Source organism: Momordica charantia (genome assembly GCF_013281855.1).
Source record: "Momordica charantia cultivar OHB3-1 chromosome 2 unlocalized genomic scaffold, Mcharantia_2.0 BLBB01000002.1, whole genome shotgun sequence".
NCBI classification, from domain to species: Eukaryota; Viridiplantae; Streptophyta; class Magnoliopsida; order Cucurbitales; family Cucurbitaceae; genus Momordica; species Momordica charantia.
In genome coordinates this window covers 4,285,076-4,297,760 of record NW_028275160.1, presented here as the reverse complement: position 1 = coordinate 4,297,760, position 12,685 = coordinate 4,285,076, and the positions used below count along the sequence as shown (strand labels likewise).

The 12,685-nt window shown below is 36.9% G+C and overlaps 2 protein-coding genes across 11 annotated transcripts; one reads left to right on the top strand and one right to left on the bottom strand.

The window, feature by feature from the left end:
- Positions 1 to 983: 983 nt before the first annotated feature.
- LOC111011049 (Ist1p) lies at positions 984 to 4,303 on the bottom strand. Of its 6 annotated transcripts, none has more exons than XM_022284662.2 (6): positions 3,918 to 4,303; positions 3,684 to 3,816; positions 3,513 to 3,607; positions 3,257 to 3,446; positions 3,028 to 3,159; positions 984 to 2,535 (listed from the first exon to the last, which is right to left on the bottom strand). In XM_022284662.2, exons 1-6 carry the CDS (start codon positions 3,956 to 3,958, stop codon positions 1,630 to 1,632), a joined length of 1,497 nt encoding a protein of 498 aa, XP_022140354.1. In that variant the 5' UTR covers positions 3,959 to 4,303; the 3' UTR covers positions 984 to 1,629. The 6 variants fall into 6 exon arrangements, with proteins under 6 accessions (XP_022140354.1, XP_022140353.1, XP_087976685.1 ...); XM_022284661.2 differs by having other exon boundaries at positions 3,513 to 3,616; positions 3,918 to 4,302; XM_088120559.1 differs by having other exon boundaries at positions 3,257 to 3,428; positions 3,918 to 4,302.
- Positions 4,304 to 6,660: 2,357 nt separating this feature from the next.
- LOC111010989 (ELMO/CED-12 family protein) lies at positions 6,661 to 12,448 on the top strand. Of its 5 annotated transcripts, none has more exons than XM_022284591.2 (10): positions 6,661 to 7,036; positions 8,180 to 8,254; positions 8,414 to 8,514; positions 8,962 to 9,030; positions 9,358 to 9,473; positions 9,968 to 10,022; positions 10,147 to 10,267; positions 11,669 to 11,716; positions 11,819 to 11,913; positions 12,198 to 12,448. In XM_022284591.2, exons 3-10 carry the CDS (start codon positions 8,422 to 8,424, stop codon positions 12,297 to 12,299), a joined length of 699 nt encoding a protein of 232 aa, XP_022140283.1. In that variant the 5' UTR covers positions 6,661 to 7,036; positions 8,180 to 8,254; positions 8,414 to 8,421; the 3' UTR covers positions 12,300 to 12,448. The 5 variants fall into 5 exon arrangements, with proteins under 5 accessions (XP_022140283.1, XP_022140279.1, XP_022140280.1 ...); XM_022284587.2 differs by having other exon boundaries at positions 8,180 to 8,282; XM_022284588.2 differs by having other exon boundaries at positions 8,180 to 8,282; positions 8,398 to 8,514.
- The last annotated feature ends 237 nt before the right edge of the window (positions 12,449 to 12,685 follow it).

The window sequence follows — 12,685 nt, the reverse complement described above, 5'->3', positions numbered from 1 at the left end:
TTGAGAGGTCCATGTGTCTCTTGAAATGAGGTGCTAACGAGAAACAAATGAGCCTACAACCACAAATCTCGGCACTGGTGCGGTGTCCCGCCTAAAAGACTTCGACATCAAATTAAAGCAAAAAATAGGAATGAATACCTTATGAGTTCAATGACAGACCTATTGGCAGTGGTGGGGTCTTTCCCTTTTATAGGCGCTCGTAACCAATTAGGAAAGACGACAATTTTAGGCATAGGCACGCACCCTACTGTATTGGATTCTAACGAACAGGGGCGGATTTCCCTGACATCTGGTGGTTGCGCTACCTATCGGTCTATCACCCTCTGCGGCATGCACATGGCATGCCTCCCATACTATTTGCCGTGGCGCGCTTGTGGTCCCATGTCCCGCTATCTCCCCTTAGCATTCGACACATCACTTGCTTAGATTTTTTCCTCAACAGTAGTTTTTAGTTTTTTTTGGATGTTGAAGTAATTTAGGACATGTTTGATTGGAAACTTGAATTCTGTTATTTGTTTTCAGATCCACTAAATCAAATGGATTCAGCGCATACGCGTTTGATAGGATTTTGGATATTCGTTTTTTAAAACTATTTTTGGATTCTGTAATCCAAACAGTAGAAATTCTGAAAACGATTTTTTTATGTTTTCAATGTTTTCAAATTCAGAATTTGAAATTTTGAAAATGCGGAATTACATTAAAAATGATAAACACTTTGATAAATATATTACTTTATATCATAAACTCATTTTATATTTGTTAAAATTAAAACATGTAAAATATAATGTATTCTAAATTATATAACATTGTAAAATAACAATTATACAAAATTCATAAAAAAATGTTAATAAATTAATTAATATAAATTTAGATTAAACAAAAATTTAGTATGCAATTACTTCCGGTTTATAAATATATTACTAAACATACATTGAGCAATTTTTTAAATTCTACCAAACAAATATCCGAAGATACTGAAAAAGAATACAATTATGATTTTCATTCAATCCCTTGATGTTTTCTGGTTACCAACCACGTACCCTTAATTTAAATGTGAACTCGTGGATCCAATGGACAAGTTTGACAAACCACATTAAACACGTGAGAATAGCTCTCGAATAGAATTCTTCAAACTTCAAACATGGTGTCGAACTGTGTCGTTTGTGTTCAATTTTTGCCTTTTCTATTTTTGTGTTCGTTCGTGTGCAATGGGGCACACCACCAGACAAACGAAGGCCCAAAATCCAGCAATCTGCTAACTCATGGCAAGGTGTCTTGCGCCAATTGGTAAGAAACTTGATCAAAATGATTGGAAAGTCAGAACTGAGGCTTGGCTTTGTAAGAAAACACGACATTTTAATTACCACTCTCATATTTTGGGCCATTTTCCTAATGGGTCTGACAACATTGTACTCAATCAAACTTTCACACGCTTGCCTTACAAGCCAGATCCATTGTAACTTGTCTTGGCCTACGCATTCATAATTCAATTCCTTCAACTTCACGAATGTACAATTTGCAGTAAAATTAACACCCATTTTGGCTAGTTTTGATGAGCGTTTTGAATACCCAGCTGCAAATTATAATTACAAGCTGTATTTTTGGACTGGTGTAAGTAGATTACACAAACTAAGGTTTGGGGGTGTTTTTTTGGAGGTGTTCTCTCTTCAAAGCCATGAACTTTGCTGCAATATCATCATAATCTGGCAACTTTGGATGAACATGGCTAGGCTGCTTATAAGGGCATGAATTTGTACGAGTAAAGCACGCTTTAGGACTCTGTTTTGGTGGGAATGTTGCTGCCCTCAAATAAAGGGCCTCTTTTTTGTTCCTCACAGGATAACTTGAGACATTTTTATCATCTCCATTATCCACGGCATTTGATTTCCTTGTTTCTTTTAGTTTCTTGGTCTCTGTGTTGGAACCGTAGCCAGGGTAAGTAAAGACATCGTATGCTGCAGATTTCAGATCAGAACACGGCAGCCGCAAAGGCGGCGGCTTCCTCCTTCTCCTCCTCCTCGGTTTCTTATAGAAACTTGCCCATTCCATTTCCTTATCCGTTGCTCCTTCTGAGACCCAATTCTCTGTTTTCCTCTGCTTCTGTTCTGATATTTCATGGCAATTGTTACCCTTTTCATTATTATGCTCTGTTTTCTTCATTCCCTTGTTCAATGAGATCCTCTTTGATCCTTTGCCGGAGCCTTTTGAGCTGGAATTCTCAATCTCACTCCAAGAGTCACTTGGATCCGCATGAATTTGATTGGAACTGTGTTTACCGTTATAATCTTCCTCTGGGAAAGCGGCGGCTGTCTTGAATTTGAAGAGTATTTGATCTCCCTCTGTTGTGGTGGAGGAACAAAGCTCCACCACATCGTCAACATGAACAATTCTTTCCTCAGGGAACTGAGGCAAAGTGTCACAAGAGGTGCTTCTCGCTGAATATCCATGAAGTAGCAGTGCCTTTTCCCTTTTTAGCAGTGCCTTTTCCCTTTTTCTCTCATCAGAATGTATAGCTTGTTTTATGGGGAATTCCACCTGAGTTTCATTGATTTCATTATATAAGAAAATAGTTAGAAAGAGAGCGTATTAAAGAATCTAGTTAAACTACAAATTTGCTTATGTTTCTATACTTTAAAGTTAACTCTATTTAATCCTCTATGATTTTAGAAAGTTCTCAACTTTTAGTTTTGTGTTTAGTAGGTTTTTATTGTTAATTCATTCAACACATAATTGAGGTAAGGAGTAAGGACTATGTGGTGGCTGACTTTGAACATAGTCCTGAAATGACAATAAATTAATAAAGTTACTGACATAAGTTATTAGACTTAAAATTGAGAGTATAGAGATTTATTAGGATATTTTTTAAAAAGATTAGAGGTTTGTTTTGATATAAAGATCTATTTAATACAATATTATTGAAGATTAAACTTGTAGTTTTACTCATTTTTTAAAGTATATAAACTAAATAGACATAGGTATAAAAAATTTAACTGCCCATTTGATACTGAAACTTAGAATCAAAGCCACCTGTTTTTGGTGCCAGTCTGAACGGTATTCAAGAGCTAAAAGTTGAGGTTGGAAACAGTCTCTTGCGATTTCATTGATCATTCTGTGTTTGTCATCTTCTGACACAGAATTTGCTGAGAGCTTCTCTTTTATCTGTAAACAAAAATTGGGTGGTTAATTAGCTTAAGCCTTAAAATAACTGGGACCATAATTCAGAGCAGAGTATAATATGAAGTTAGCCTGTTGGCACCTGGCGGTTTACAAGGTTGCCAGGGCTGAGCTCAACGGCACTAGTTTCAAACCTACGACCATAGCGCTCTCCAAACAGCTTCCTTATAAGCTGCAGCTCAGGAAGATCCCCACATCTCGCTGAGGCAAACATGAGGCTTGAAACTGCCTCATTAACATCATTGGGACAATCCCTGAAACCAAAAACCAATCTTTTTTGGTGATAATAAAAAAAAGCTTCAAAATCTAATGAGATTTCATTTGAGAAATCACTCTACTTGTGTTTGCGTATGTAGGAGAGATTTTGGAGTATAAATTCACAGAAATTTCCCAGAATCTCATATGCCACCATTCTGCTTTCATCTTTCACTATCTGCTCCACCTGAACCGGACAAATTGAATCATCTAAACCAGATAAAGTTGGAAACTTTGAGAGTATTTGGACTTACCCTGTTAAAGGCAGTTTGTTCGTACCCATTTTTGATGAGTTCCATAACGTCTTCTCTCAATTGCTTCGCAATTACACTCTTTTTGTTCTTGAGCAGCTTGAGCCGGCACTGAACCTGTTTGATCAACTTCTTGCTGCAGCCAGCCGAGAGACCCAAATCAAAAAAAGACAAACCCATGTGATCAAATTACACCAAAAGAAGAAAACCCTTTAAAATTCTGGAACTTTTTGTTACCATTTTGAGGCTTTTCGCCACCCGAACAAGAAGTCAAACATGTCTGGCCAAAAACTCGACTGCAATTTACGAGGCTCAAGATAGTCAAGCTGCAGCTGGGCGTGTGAATATCATGTTATTATATATCAAATTTTGAGGATAATAAGGAAGAAGAAGAAGACGATGAAATGAGTGTGAGAGAAGTGGTGGTGACAGTTGGATTCATATGATATAAGAGGTCGTTGTATTTAGGAAAAGTGGGTGTGAAATTGTAGAGAGAGAGAGAGAGAGGTAGTGGGAGAGAAAGCCAGTTTCTGGTCTAGTTGGAAACCTGCCCCCATTTCCCACTCCACAAATGTTAATGACGTGTCAAGCCACAAGCTTACCAGCTAGATCCTTTTTTTTTTCTCTTTTGGAAACTCATTTAGAAGCAAATATATATATGTATATCCATCTTTCTATTTCGTAAATTTGGTTGGGGAAAAATTTAAGGTTGGCATGGTAAAAATGCTCGTGAACAGAAGGAACATCTGGTGGGCTAAGTGATGCTTGTGATTGAAGTAAATGATAGAAGCTGGAAAAGAGGAAAAGAAAAAGTAGACATTTTGCTAAATTTGACATATGAAAAGCCTCTACAAAAAGGAGTTAAAAAGCATGAGGGCCATAATGGATCCCACCCGTAGACCATTTAATTACTTGGGATTTTGTTGTGTGTGTGTGTGAGAAAATTAATGCTGTAAAAAAAGAGCAACAGCACAGAAAGTGAAGAGAAAATGGGCATCTCAGTTGACCATTCGAGGTGGAAAGTCTTTGATTGTATCTATGAGAGGGAAAAAAAACAACTTTCCTCCCAACTTTCTCTTGGTTTTTAGATTTAGTACTATAGATTATTAGAGTAGATTAGGTATATGTCGTCCAATTCCATTGTCCTAATCCAATAAAATGTCAATTAATTAAAGTGTTCTAAGTAAGGAATAGGTGCATTTTAGGTTGTTTTGTTAGTTAGGCTTTGCAATAAAACAACAGCCAACAGAGACAAGCTCGGTCTCTGGGGGATGTTTGGTGTGGTGGGGTGGCCAAACGTTGACAAGCAAGCCACAATGTTGTGAAAACGAAATGAAAAAGCTTTTTTCAAGTGGAAAAGTTTGATCCAAATCCCGAGTGCGTGAAGAATCTCACATAATAATTAAGACATTAATATGGGATAAGAAGAATTTTCCCTTTTATCCTTGCATTAGTTTTATGTCATGATTATGAAGTATCCTCTCTGATAGATCACATGGTAACCTTGTTACAGCCACACTGCACAATTTATTACAATTCACAGCAAAGCCTTGAAAGATGTGAAGAATTTTACAAGACTCAGCTGCATTAATGGCGACAGACGGCAAGGCCATGAACTTGGGTCCAAATTTCAGGTAAAATGGGGCAACTTTTATGAAGAAGTTACCCTTAAACGTTTCATCTTCCTCTTCTTCTTCATGTGAATTCCTTAACCACACAATAAGTGATGAGTTCCCGGCCATCATATTTCCTGTGATTTGTTTGAATATGTGTTGGTATATGATGTCCATAGCTGGTCTTTATATGCCCTTTTGCTTCATCCTCTTGATTATTCACCAAAGTTTGAAAAGAAAAAGGAAATGAAATCCATGAAGAGGGCTTCAATTGATCATGTAGTGGTTGTACTTGTCATTGTTGGCCTTCTAGTCCAAACAGTAACATCCGCCAGGCACATTACTAGATCAGGTGCGTTAAATTACCACTCAACAGTTCAATTAAAATGGATAAAGTTATGGTAAATTTGATATTTTGATTGCAGGGAAGGGAATTAGGAGAGGCGAGACAGTGAAAATTGCAGGGTCGAGGTTACCAGATTGCTCACACGCTTGTGGGTGGTGCTCGCCATGCAGATTAGTGATGGTTAGGTACATTTGTGGTGCTGCAGTGGAAGATTCAGAGACGTGTCCAACGGCTTACAAGTGCATGTGCACCTTTAAATCCTTCCCTGTTCCATGATTTCTGTCTCTCTATCATGTACTAGTAATCTCACCTTTCAGTTTTCATCTCTGAAATCAAATCATTATTTCTATTGGTATTAGTATTAGGCATCATGTAACAATTGGGAGAAATGTTTCCTATTCTCCCACAAAAGTGTCAATGTTGGTATTACTGTGGGATTGTATTTAACTAACCAATTTATATATATGCGGTACGGACCTCCCACATTAAGAAAATGAATGATGTCATTTACCGTTGAGTTATGCTAGTTTATGTTCGCACTAACAGTACAACACGTGGACGAGTATCCCGATTTTATTTTTGATTTCACCTAGAAGGTCTCATATCAATGGAGATAATTGTCCTCTTTTATATACCCATAATGATTCCGTTCCCTAGTCGATGTGAGATTTTGTTTCAATCATCTTACAAACCCAATAAAAACAACACGATAATTAATTAAAATTGATACAAAACTAATTGGTAAAAATGTTGATAACTTAAAAAGATAAAATTTTAAAAATTTCTTTTAGTATCATAAATATAGGGGGATTTTTTATTTTTTAGTACGTAGAACAACAGCCACTTTTAAATTATAATATAAAGAAAGATAATTGATTAAAGGGGTGTAACAGTAACATAAGGAATATATATAGGAATAGGCAGTAGATAGAAATAAGAAAATGAAGCAGCATTCGTTTGAAATTATTTGGGAAAATCATATATAGTTTGTAGCTTAAGGCTGAAGCTTGAAGCTTGGGGGATGTGGGGGCGGGGGGGAAGAGACAATGAGGGGAAAAAAAGGAACCCCGAATGCTACGGAATAGGAATAGGCAGTTCCATAGGAAGTTGATTGGTTTCAATGCCTCAGACAGAAACAGAGGCAAATCAAACCCACAAATTGCAAATTCAACCTGTCAACACAAAATGGAAGAAGAGATGTCACTGCCACTGGTTTCCCCAAATCCCCATCTATTATTCTTCTTCTTCTTCTCCTCCGCTTCTTTATTGTTCCTCCCCGCAACCTCTTTCCAGTGGTGCCCCACCGCCCGGACCCACCATCAGGACGGCCAAGGCTACCACCACCGCCGCCGCCGCCGCTCTGCACCGCCAACTTGTTCCCTCAGATGCCATAACGGGTTCGTACTCTTCTCTTTGCCTATTGCTTTCTATCTGGCTACCCTTTTGTCGGCTCTTCGTATTTTTTTTGTCTTGCATTCTAATGATGCTACTCATTGAAGGGACATCTACTTCCATCTTTTCCCTTAATTTTCAACGCTCATAATTCTGCTCAACTTTTTTCAAATCTAAAGTTATGCCAAAAAGATCCCTTTAATTGCGCTTGTAATCTTTCCCATTTTTTGTTTTCTATTTTCTTTTTCAAAGTCTCACTCTTCTTAGCTTCTCCTACATTTATATTTATGCGTAGCTTTGCTTTTTGTCTCCCCCTCTGTTTCTATGTGTGCGTCATTTCTGGTGATAAAAGTGAGAGAGGAATGATTTATGGTTGAATTATACGATGAGAGCATGAGTTTGGTGCAATTATTTATGGCCCATTTCTTCCATTTTTTTGTTTTTCTGTTGTGTGATGCTTCGAGTTAAAGAAACGATTGCCTCTCATAGTTTATTTTGGTCCCTTAATGAGATTCAGGAGGAGAAGACAATGCTTTCCTTCTTGCTCTTCCCTCTACGAAGTAATCCACTCATCATTATCTCTTTGTCCGTCTCTCTTGGTCAATTGTCTGTCGATTGAAATGAGAAATCAATGTCTTGATTATTTCGAATTTGCTGGGAATGTCCCCTTTTCTGTTTTTCTGCTGTATTCCTTTTCCTTATGTGGAAAGAGGAGTATCTTTTTTCGTGTTCTCTATATTGTGTGCCTTTTCTGGAACCTTATACACGTTTCTTCTGGCCTATTAATATAACTGGAATTTCTTCTAGTACATATTTCAATGCTCAAAACTAAATTTCAGTCGTCAATTAGATTAATGGTTAATCAAGCCATTGTGCAAAGGTTGAGTGTTACATAGTGTAATGTCCTTGTCAAATGGTCATTTCTTCTCTATTTGTATGTTTTAACTGTACATACAAAGCAACTACTGTTGGAAACTCCGATGACTGTTTCTTTTTTGGCAGTCTTATGGAGTACTGAACACTATTATTTTAATATTACTTAACCATTATGCTTATGATTGGCAACAATCAGCTGGCAATGGCATTATCATTTCTTTCTGCAAATCTTTTAGTTTTTACTGAAAGCTAATTGTGGAAAATTTATACAGGTTGATGAAGATGAAATATATTGGAGACGGAGGAAGGGCGACGGAGAGTTAGAATGGTCACATAATTCCACTCATGTAATATTACAGCTAGCTCAATGTTTTAGTGAGTAGAGCTCTGTCTGAATATCTTTTTATGGTGTTGAGATGAACTTTTGGAATTTACATGTGCTTTAATATGCTCACCATGTTTCAGTGTCACCCTCTTATTCACAAATTAGTTTGTGGTAAATGTAGCTAATGCTATGGTTGGACCACGATCATGGATCACAGGACTCTTCAATCGCTCAGGGAACAAAAAGAATGATAGATTTCAATACCCTTTAAGTCCTCTTCAGGTAAATAAGGATAATGGTGTGATGGTACCTCTTTTTCTAATGTCTCATCGTTTTGTCATTATTTATATTGCGTTTTTCCATCTGAGTGGTTGAAGGGGTTAAATTTTTGTTTGTAAGTGTGATGGAAAACCTCATCTCGTGATCTAAACTTCTAAGGTAAGCAATTTAGTCCTTAAATCATCTCTGCCTAAAGGACATGCTTTGGGCTTTGCATCCCATTTCTCTCCACCTAATAGATTACAGACAATACCGTGTCGGATTGATTTCTTCATGCCCTCTGTTTATTTATTTATTTTTTGAAAAAAAACTTGTGGTCATTTTTATTGGGTGGGAACTTATATTGTTTAAGCAAATATATCTATATTGAAAATTATTGTTCTATTCGTTTGTTGATGGTGGGGTATGAAGGTGAGCCTATACGTTCTAACACGGAATTTATGGAAGCAGGAGGAAAGGCTTCAGAGGCTACAAGAGCGGATGCAAATACCTTTTGATGAGACATGCATTGTTCATCAAGTATATTTCTATATTTGTTTTAGCACTTTTCAGGCTTTTAACTTCTATAAAAATTATCTATGAGTGCTGTGAGATGAGTCTTTATTTGTCATAGCAATGAACTCACTGCATTTTCTTCGTTGATAAGACCCCGCTTTCATAGACCAAAACCTCTGCCTTGATTTCAGTTTTCATCCATTTGAACAAGGCCATTCGTTCATGTCTCTGGTTTCATTACTTCATATACTTTCAATTCTACGGCTCATGAATAGTTGGAAGTTATACCCCATCTATGATTTATTTTCATCATCGGCAACCACAGCTAACCATCTTTCATCATTTTGATAGGAAGCTCTAAGAACATTGTGGAATGCAGCCTTTCCAGATGTTGAGCTTAAAGGGATGATATCTGAGCAATGGAAAGAAATGGGTTGGCAGGGCCCTAATCCATCCACTGACTTTAGGTACGGTCCAAGCCAACATTTCAATATATATTTTTGTTATCTTACCTCTTGTTCATAGAGACAGGGAAGTAGATGTCGTCTGTCGAGATAAGATTCATGGAAAGAAATGTTATTTTTATTAGATAAGAAACAATATTTTCAACACTTGGTTCAGGGATTAGATATTAGAAGTGTGCATGCATACACGTGTGGGTGTTAGAGAGAGATTGAGAATGTGAGAGAGAGAGTGAGGCGAATGCACGTGCACATGTATGTTTGCGGGAGATTGAGAGAGCAATTCATTTTTCTTTTTGGTGTGGGAAAGAGGGGAAGTGGGTGGGTGCAATTACATTTATCGTTGGTGATTAAAAAATTTAGAACAGCTTATTCCTTTATCTTTAGATTTGCAAAAATATTAGTTTTTAAATTTGAGAGAAACTGTTCATATGTTGACTGAATACTTTATTTTTGATATTTGAAATTAATTTTTTTCTCACAGTGAGCTGCTTTCTTAGGGGTTGCGGTTTTATTTCCCTCGAAAATTTGCTGTTTTTTTCCAGGACATTTCCGGTATGTCGTATTTTGTTGTATTGCTCCCACCAAGAAATATTCCAGTTTACATTATTCTGTTTTCTCTGTCTCATTCCCTAATGAGAGTGTGTTATCACTAATCACATACAAATTCAAAATGAAGGCATCTTTTCGTAGGTTATTATTGAAGGAAGATGGAAATAGAGCAGAATGGGAATATCCGTTTGCTGTTGCTGGCATAAATGTATCATTTATGTTGATTCAAATGTTGGATTTAAACTCAGGTATTTATCTGCATTTTTCAACCCAAACACTTTTTTGTTACTTTAACTTTGTTATATCATTAGAGTAAAAGAGTCAAATCCTACCTCAGAAGTACGTGAAGATTTAAAGAACCTCTCTGATCTGTTAATACTCCCCTGGCCTGGAGGGATTATGAAGAACCTTTGATATTGAGGACATAAGATTGCCAATAATTAACAAGATGTTAAGTTCTTGCACCTCGGTATTTTTCTTTCGCATTCCATTTTGTAAGCTGGACAAGAAGCAATGTGGACGACATAAAAATCCTAGCATTGTTGGTAGAAGTTCAAGCACTGTTAATTAATTTCAGAAGCTTCCTTCGAATCGAGCAGCATGGTACTGAGAAGGACGGCCTCTCGAAATTTGAGATCCCATCAGGGCATGCTGGCTAAATGGAGGCTAAACAATGGTTAAATTGAACCATTTAGTGAGGTGCAGAGCCTATAGGGAAGTGACTGGCTCTGTTTCTGCTATTTTCTTCCTTCTGCTTTGCACGTAACTTACTAGCCTTAGGTTTGAAAATACAGAACAAGATTTCTCTGCTAAATCCAATATTCATTTTTAATCTTCTGGGCTTCCAATCGGATGAAGAATAATACTTTCTTTCGGATTTTGGCTCCTACTAGTGGATTTAACATTTGGTTAACAAATGATGAAGGGGAATGATTTGGGAGAAGACCTAAATGATCCATAGTCCAAAATGAGAAGACAGCGCAACATTATCAGAGTATCGATGAGATGAGATTCAATTCAAAGTCTGTAGGTTATATTCCTGAAAAATCAAGGAGCAATTGAGAATAGATGCTCGGAAATAAAGGAAAAGTACTTACCAAACTTGAAATACTGCGAAAGGTTCGTTCCCACCACGCAATTATTAAACTCAAGGATCCTCCCAAATTCTATCTGTCATTATTACAAGCTTAGTTTTTTTACTGCTAGAAGGGTTCTCTTTACCATGTGATAAGTTAGAACAAGATAAGTTCAGAAGTCGGTCGTTAAATTATTTCAAAATCAAGAATCCAAGAAGTTTGTGGAGAGAATAAACGCTAAAAATTGGCACAATATGAACGAATCGGGATAAAGCCTAGGAAAGTAAAGAAGATAAAATGCAGTAACCCCTGAAGAGATGTTTGGTATATAAAGGCTATAGCATTGGGTTCTACCATCCCATTCCCTGTATAATCCAAACACAAGCCCCTCATTTCCAGCAATTTTCTCTCCTGTTCACTTTTTTCAATTATTATAGCACAAATGCACAACTTTCACCAGTTTGAACTTCTTGATTCATAGAACTACTCGGCCAGAGATCATGTTTAACTTTGCCAGGTAGTATTGAGATTCTTTTTAACTGTTAATCTTGTTATCTCATCTATTCTGTACAGCAAAACCAAGGTGTGTACCAGGACTCAATTTTTTGAGACTATTAGGAGGTACGACTAATTATCATTTTGGTTCTTACTAGGACATACTACACATGTTTTCATTGCCAAATTTGTATGATGCCGATGCAATTCTCCGTTTACCCGTGGCAGAAAATGAAGAAGCATTCGATATACTATACTGTGTTGCTTTCGAGATGATGGATGCCCAGTGGCTTGCTATGCATGCTTCCTATATGGAGTTTAACGTATTCTCTACTTCTCCCTCTCTCTCTCTCTTTCTCCACACACAACACACTAACATCATGTACCATGCTTAATTCATGTGGAAACGCCAACTTCAGGCATCATACATCTGTGTTAAAGATCCGATGTTTGAATTCCTACTGTACAACGTTGAACTAAAAAAAACTGATGTGTCAAATCGGCATCGTTTATCGATCTAGGATTTTGTGAACACGTTAGTAGATGGTAGAATATGAAGAGATAGGAGATTGTTGAATTGAAGTGTTCAAACTTGTAAAATGATCAGGAGGTGATGCAAGTAACCAGAACGCAGCTGGAAAGGGAGCTATCTCTGGAGGATATTCACAGAATAATAGATCTACCAGCTTATAATCTGTTGCGTCAGTAATTTTGGTGTCCTGATGATAAATATACTGAAGAATGCCAGCCAGTTTCAGACTGTTTGAACAATTGAGAAGTCACCTCTCTTGTTGTATTGGATTTTCGTACTGGTACTTGTATCATGGTTTTTGAGCAATAGATGCTGCTGCTGCTGTATATCTTCTTCACCTCTCTAACTTATAAATTAACCCCAAAGAAAAAAACGAAAAAGAAAAAGAAAAAAATGTTCTGAAACATATTTTGGTCTTATATTTTTTCAAAGAGAAAATTTTGGTTTTAATCCCATTTAGGTCTTCCCACTTTCGGGTTAGTTCTATTTTGGTCTCTAAATTTTTAAAATTTCATTATTTTAGTTCTCGAACTTTTAAAATGTTTATTTAAGTTCTTAAAAAT

Excerpts from the sequence above, each read along its gene's own strand:
- LOC111011049 (XM_022284661.2), bottom strand. The coding sequence starts at position 3,958 with ATGTTTGACTTCTTGTTCGGGTGGCGAAAAGCCTCAAAATG. Across the intron at positions 3,447-3,512 it reads TCCTACATACGCAAACACAA|ATTGGTTTTTGGTTTCAGGG; the intron begins GTAGAGTGATTT and ends TCACCAAAAAAG. Across the intron at positions 2,536-3,027 it reads CAGACTGGCACCAAAAACAG|GTGGAATTCCCCATAAAACA; the intron begins GTGGCTTTGATT and ends AATGAAACTCAG.
- LOC111010989 (XM_088121156.1), top strand. The coding sequence starts at position 7,538 with ATGAGATTCAGGAGGAGAAGACAATGCTTTCCTTCTTGCTCTTCCCTC. Across the intron at positions 8,515-8,961 it reads ACCCTTTAAGTCCTCTTCAG|GAGGAAAGGCTTCAGAGGCT; the intron begins GTAAATAAGGAT and ends TTATGGAAGCAG. Across the intron at positions 11,717-11,818 it reads TTTTTTGAGACTATTAGGAG|AAAATGAAGAAGCATTCGAT; the intron begins GTACGACTAATT and ends TACCCGTGGCAG.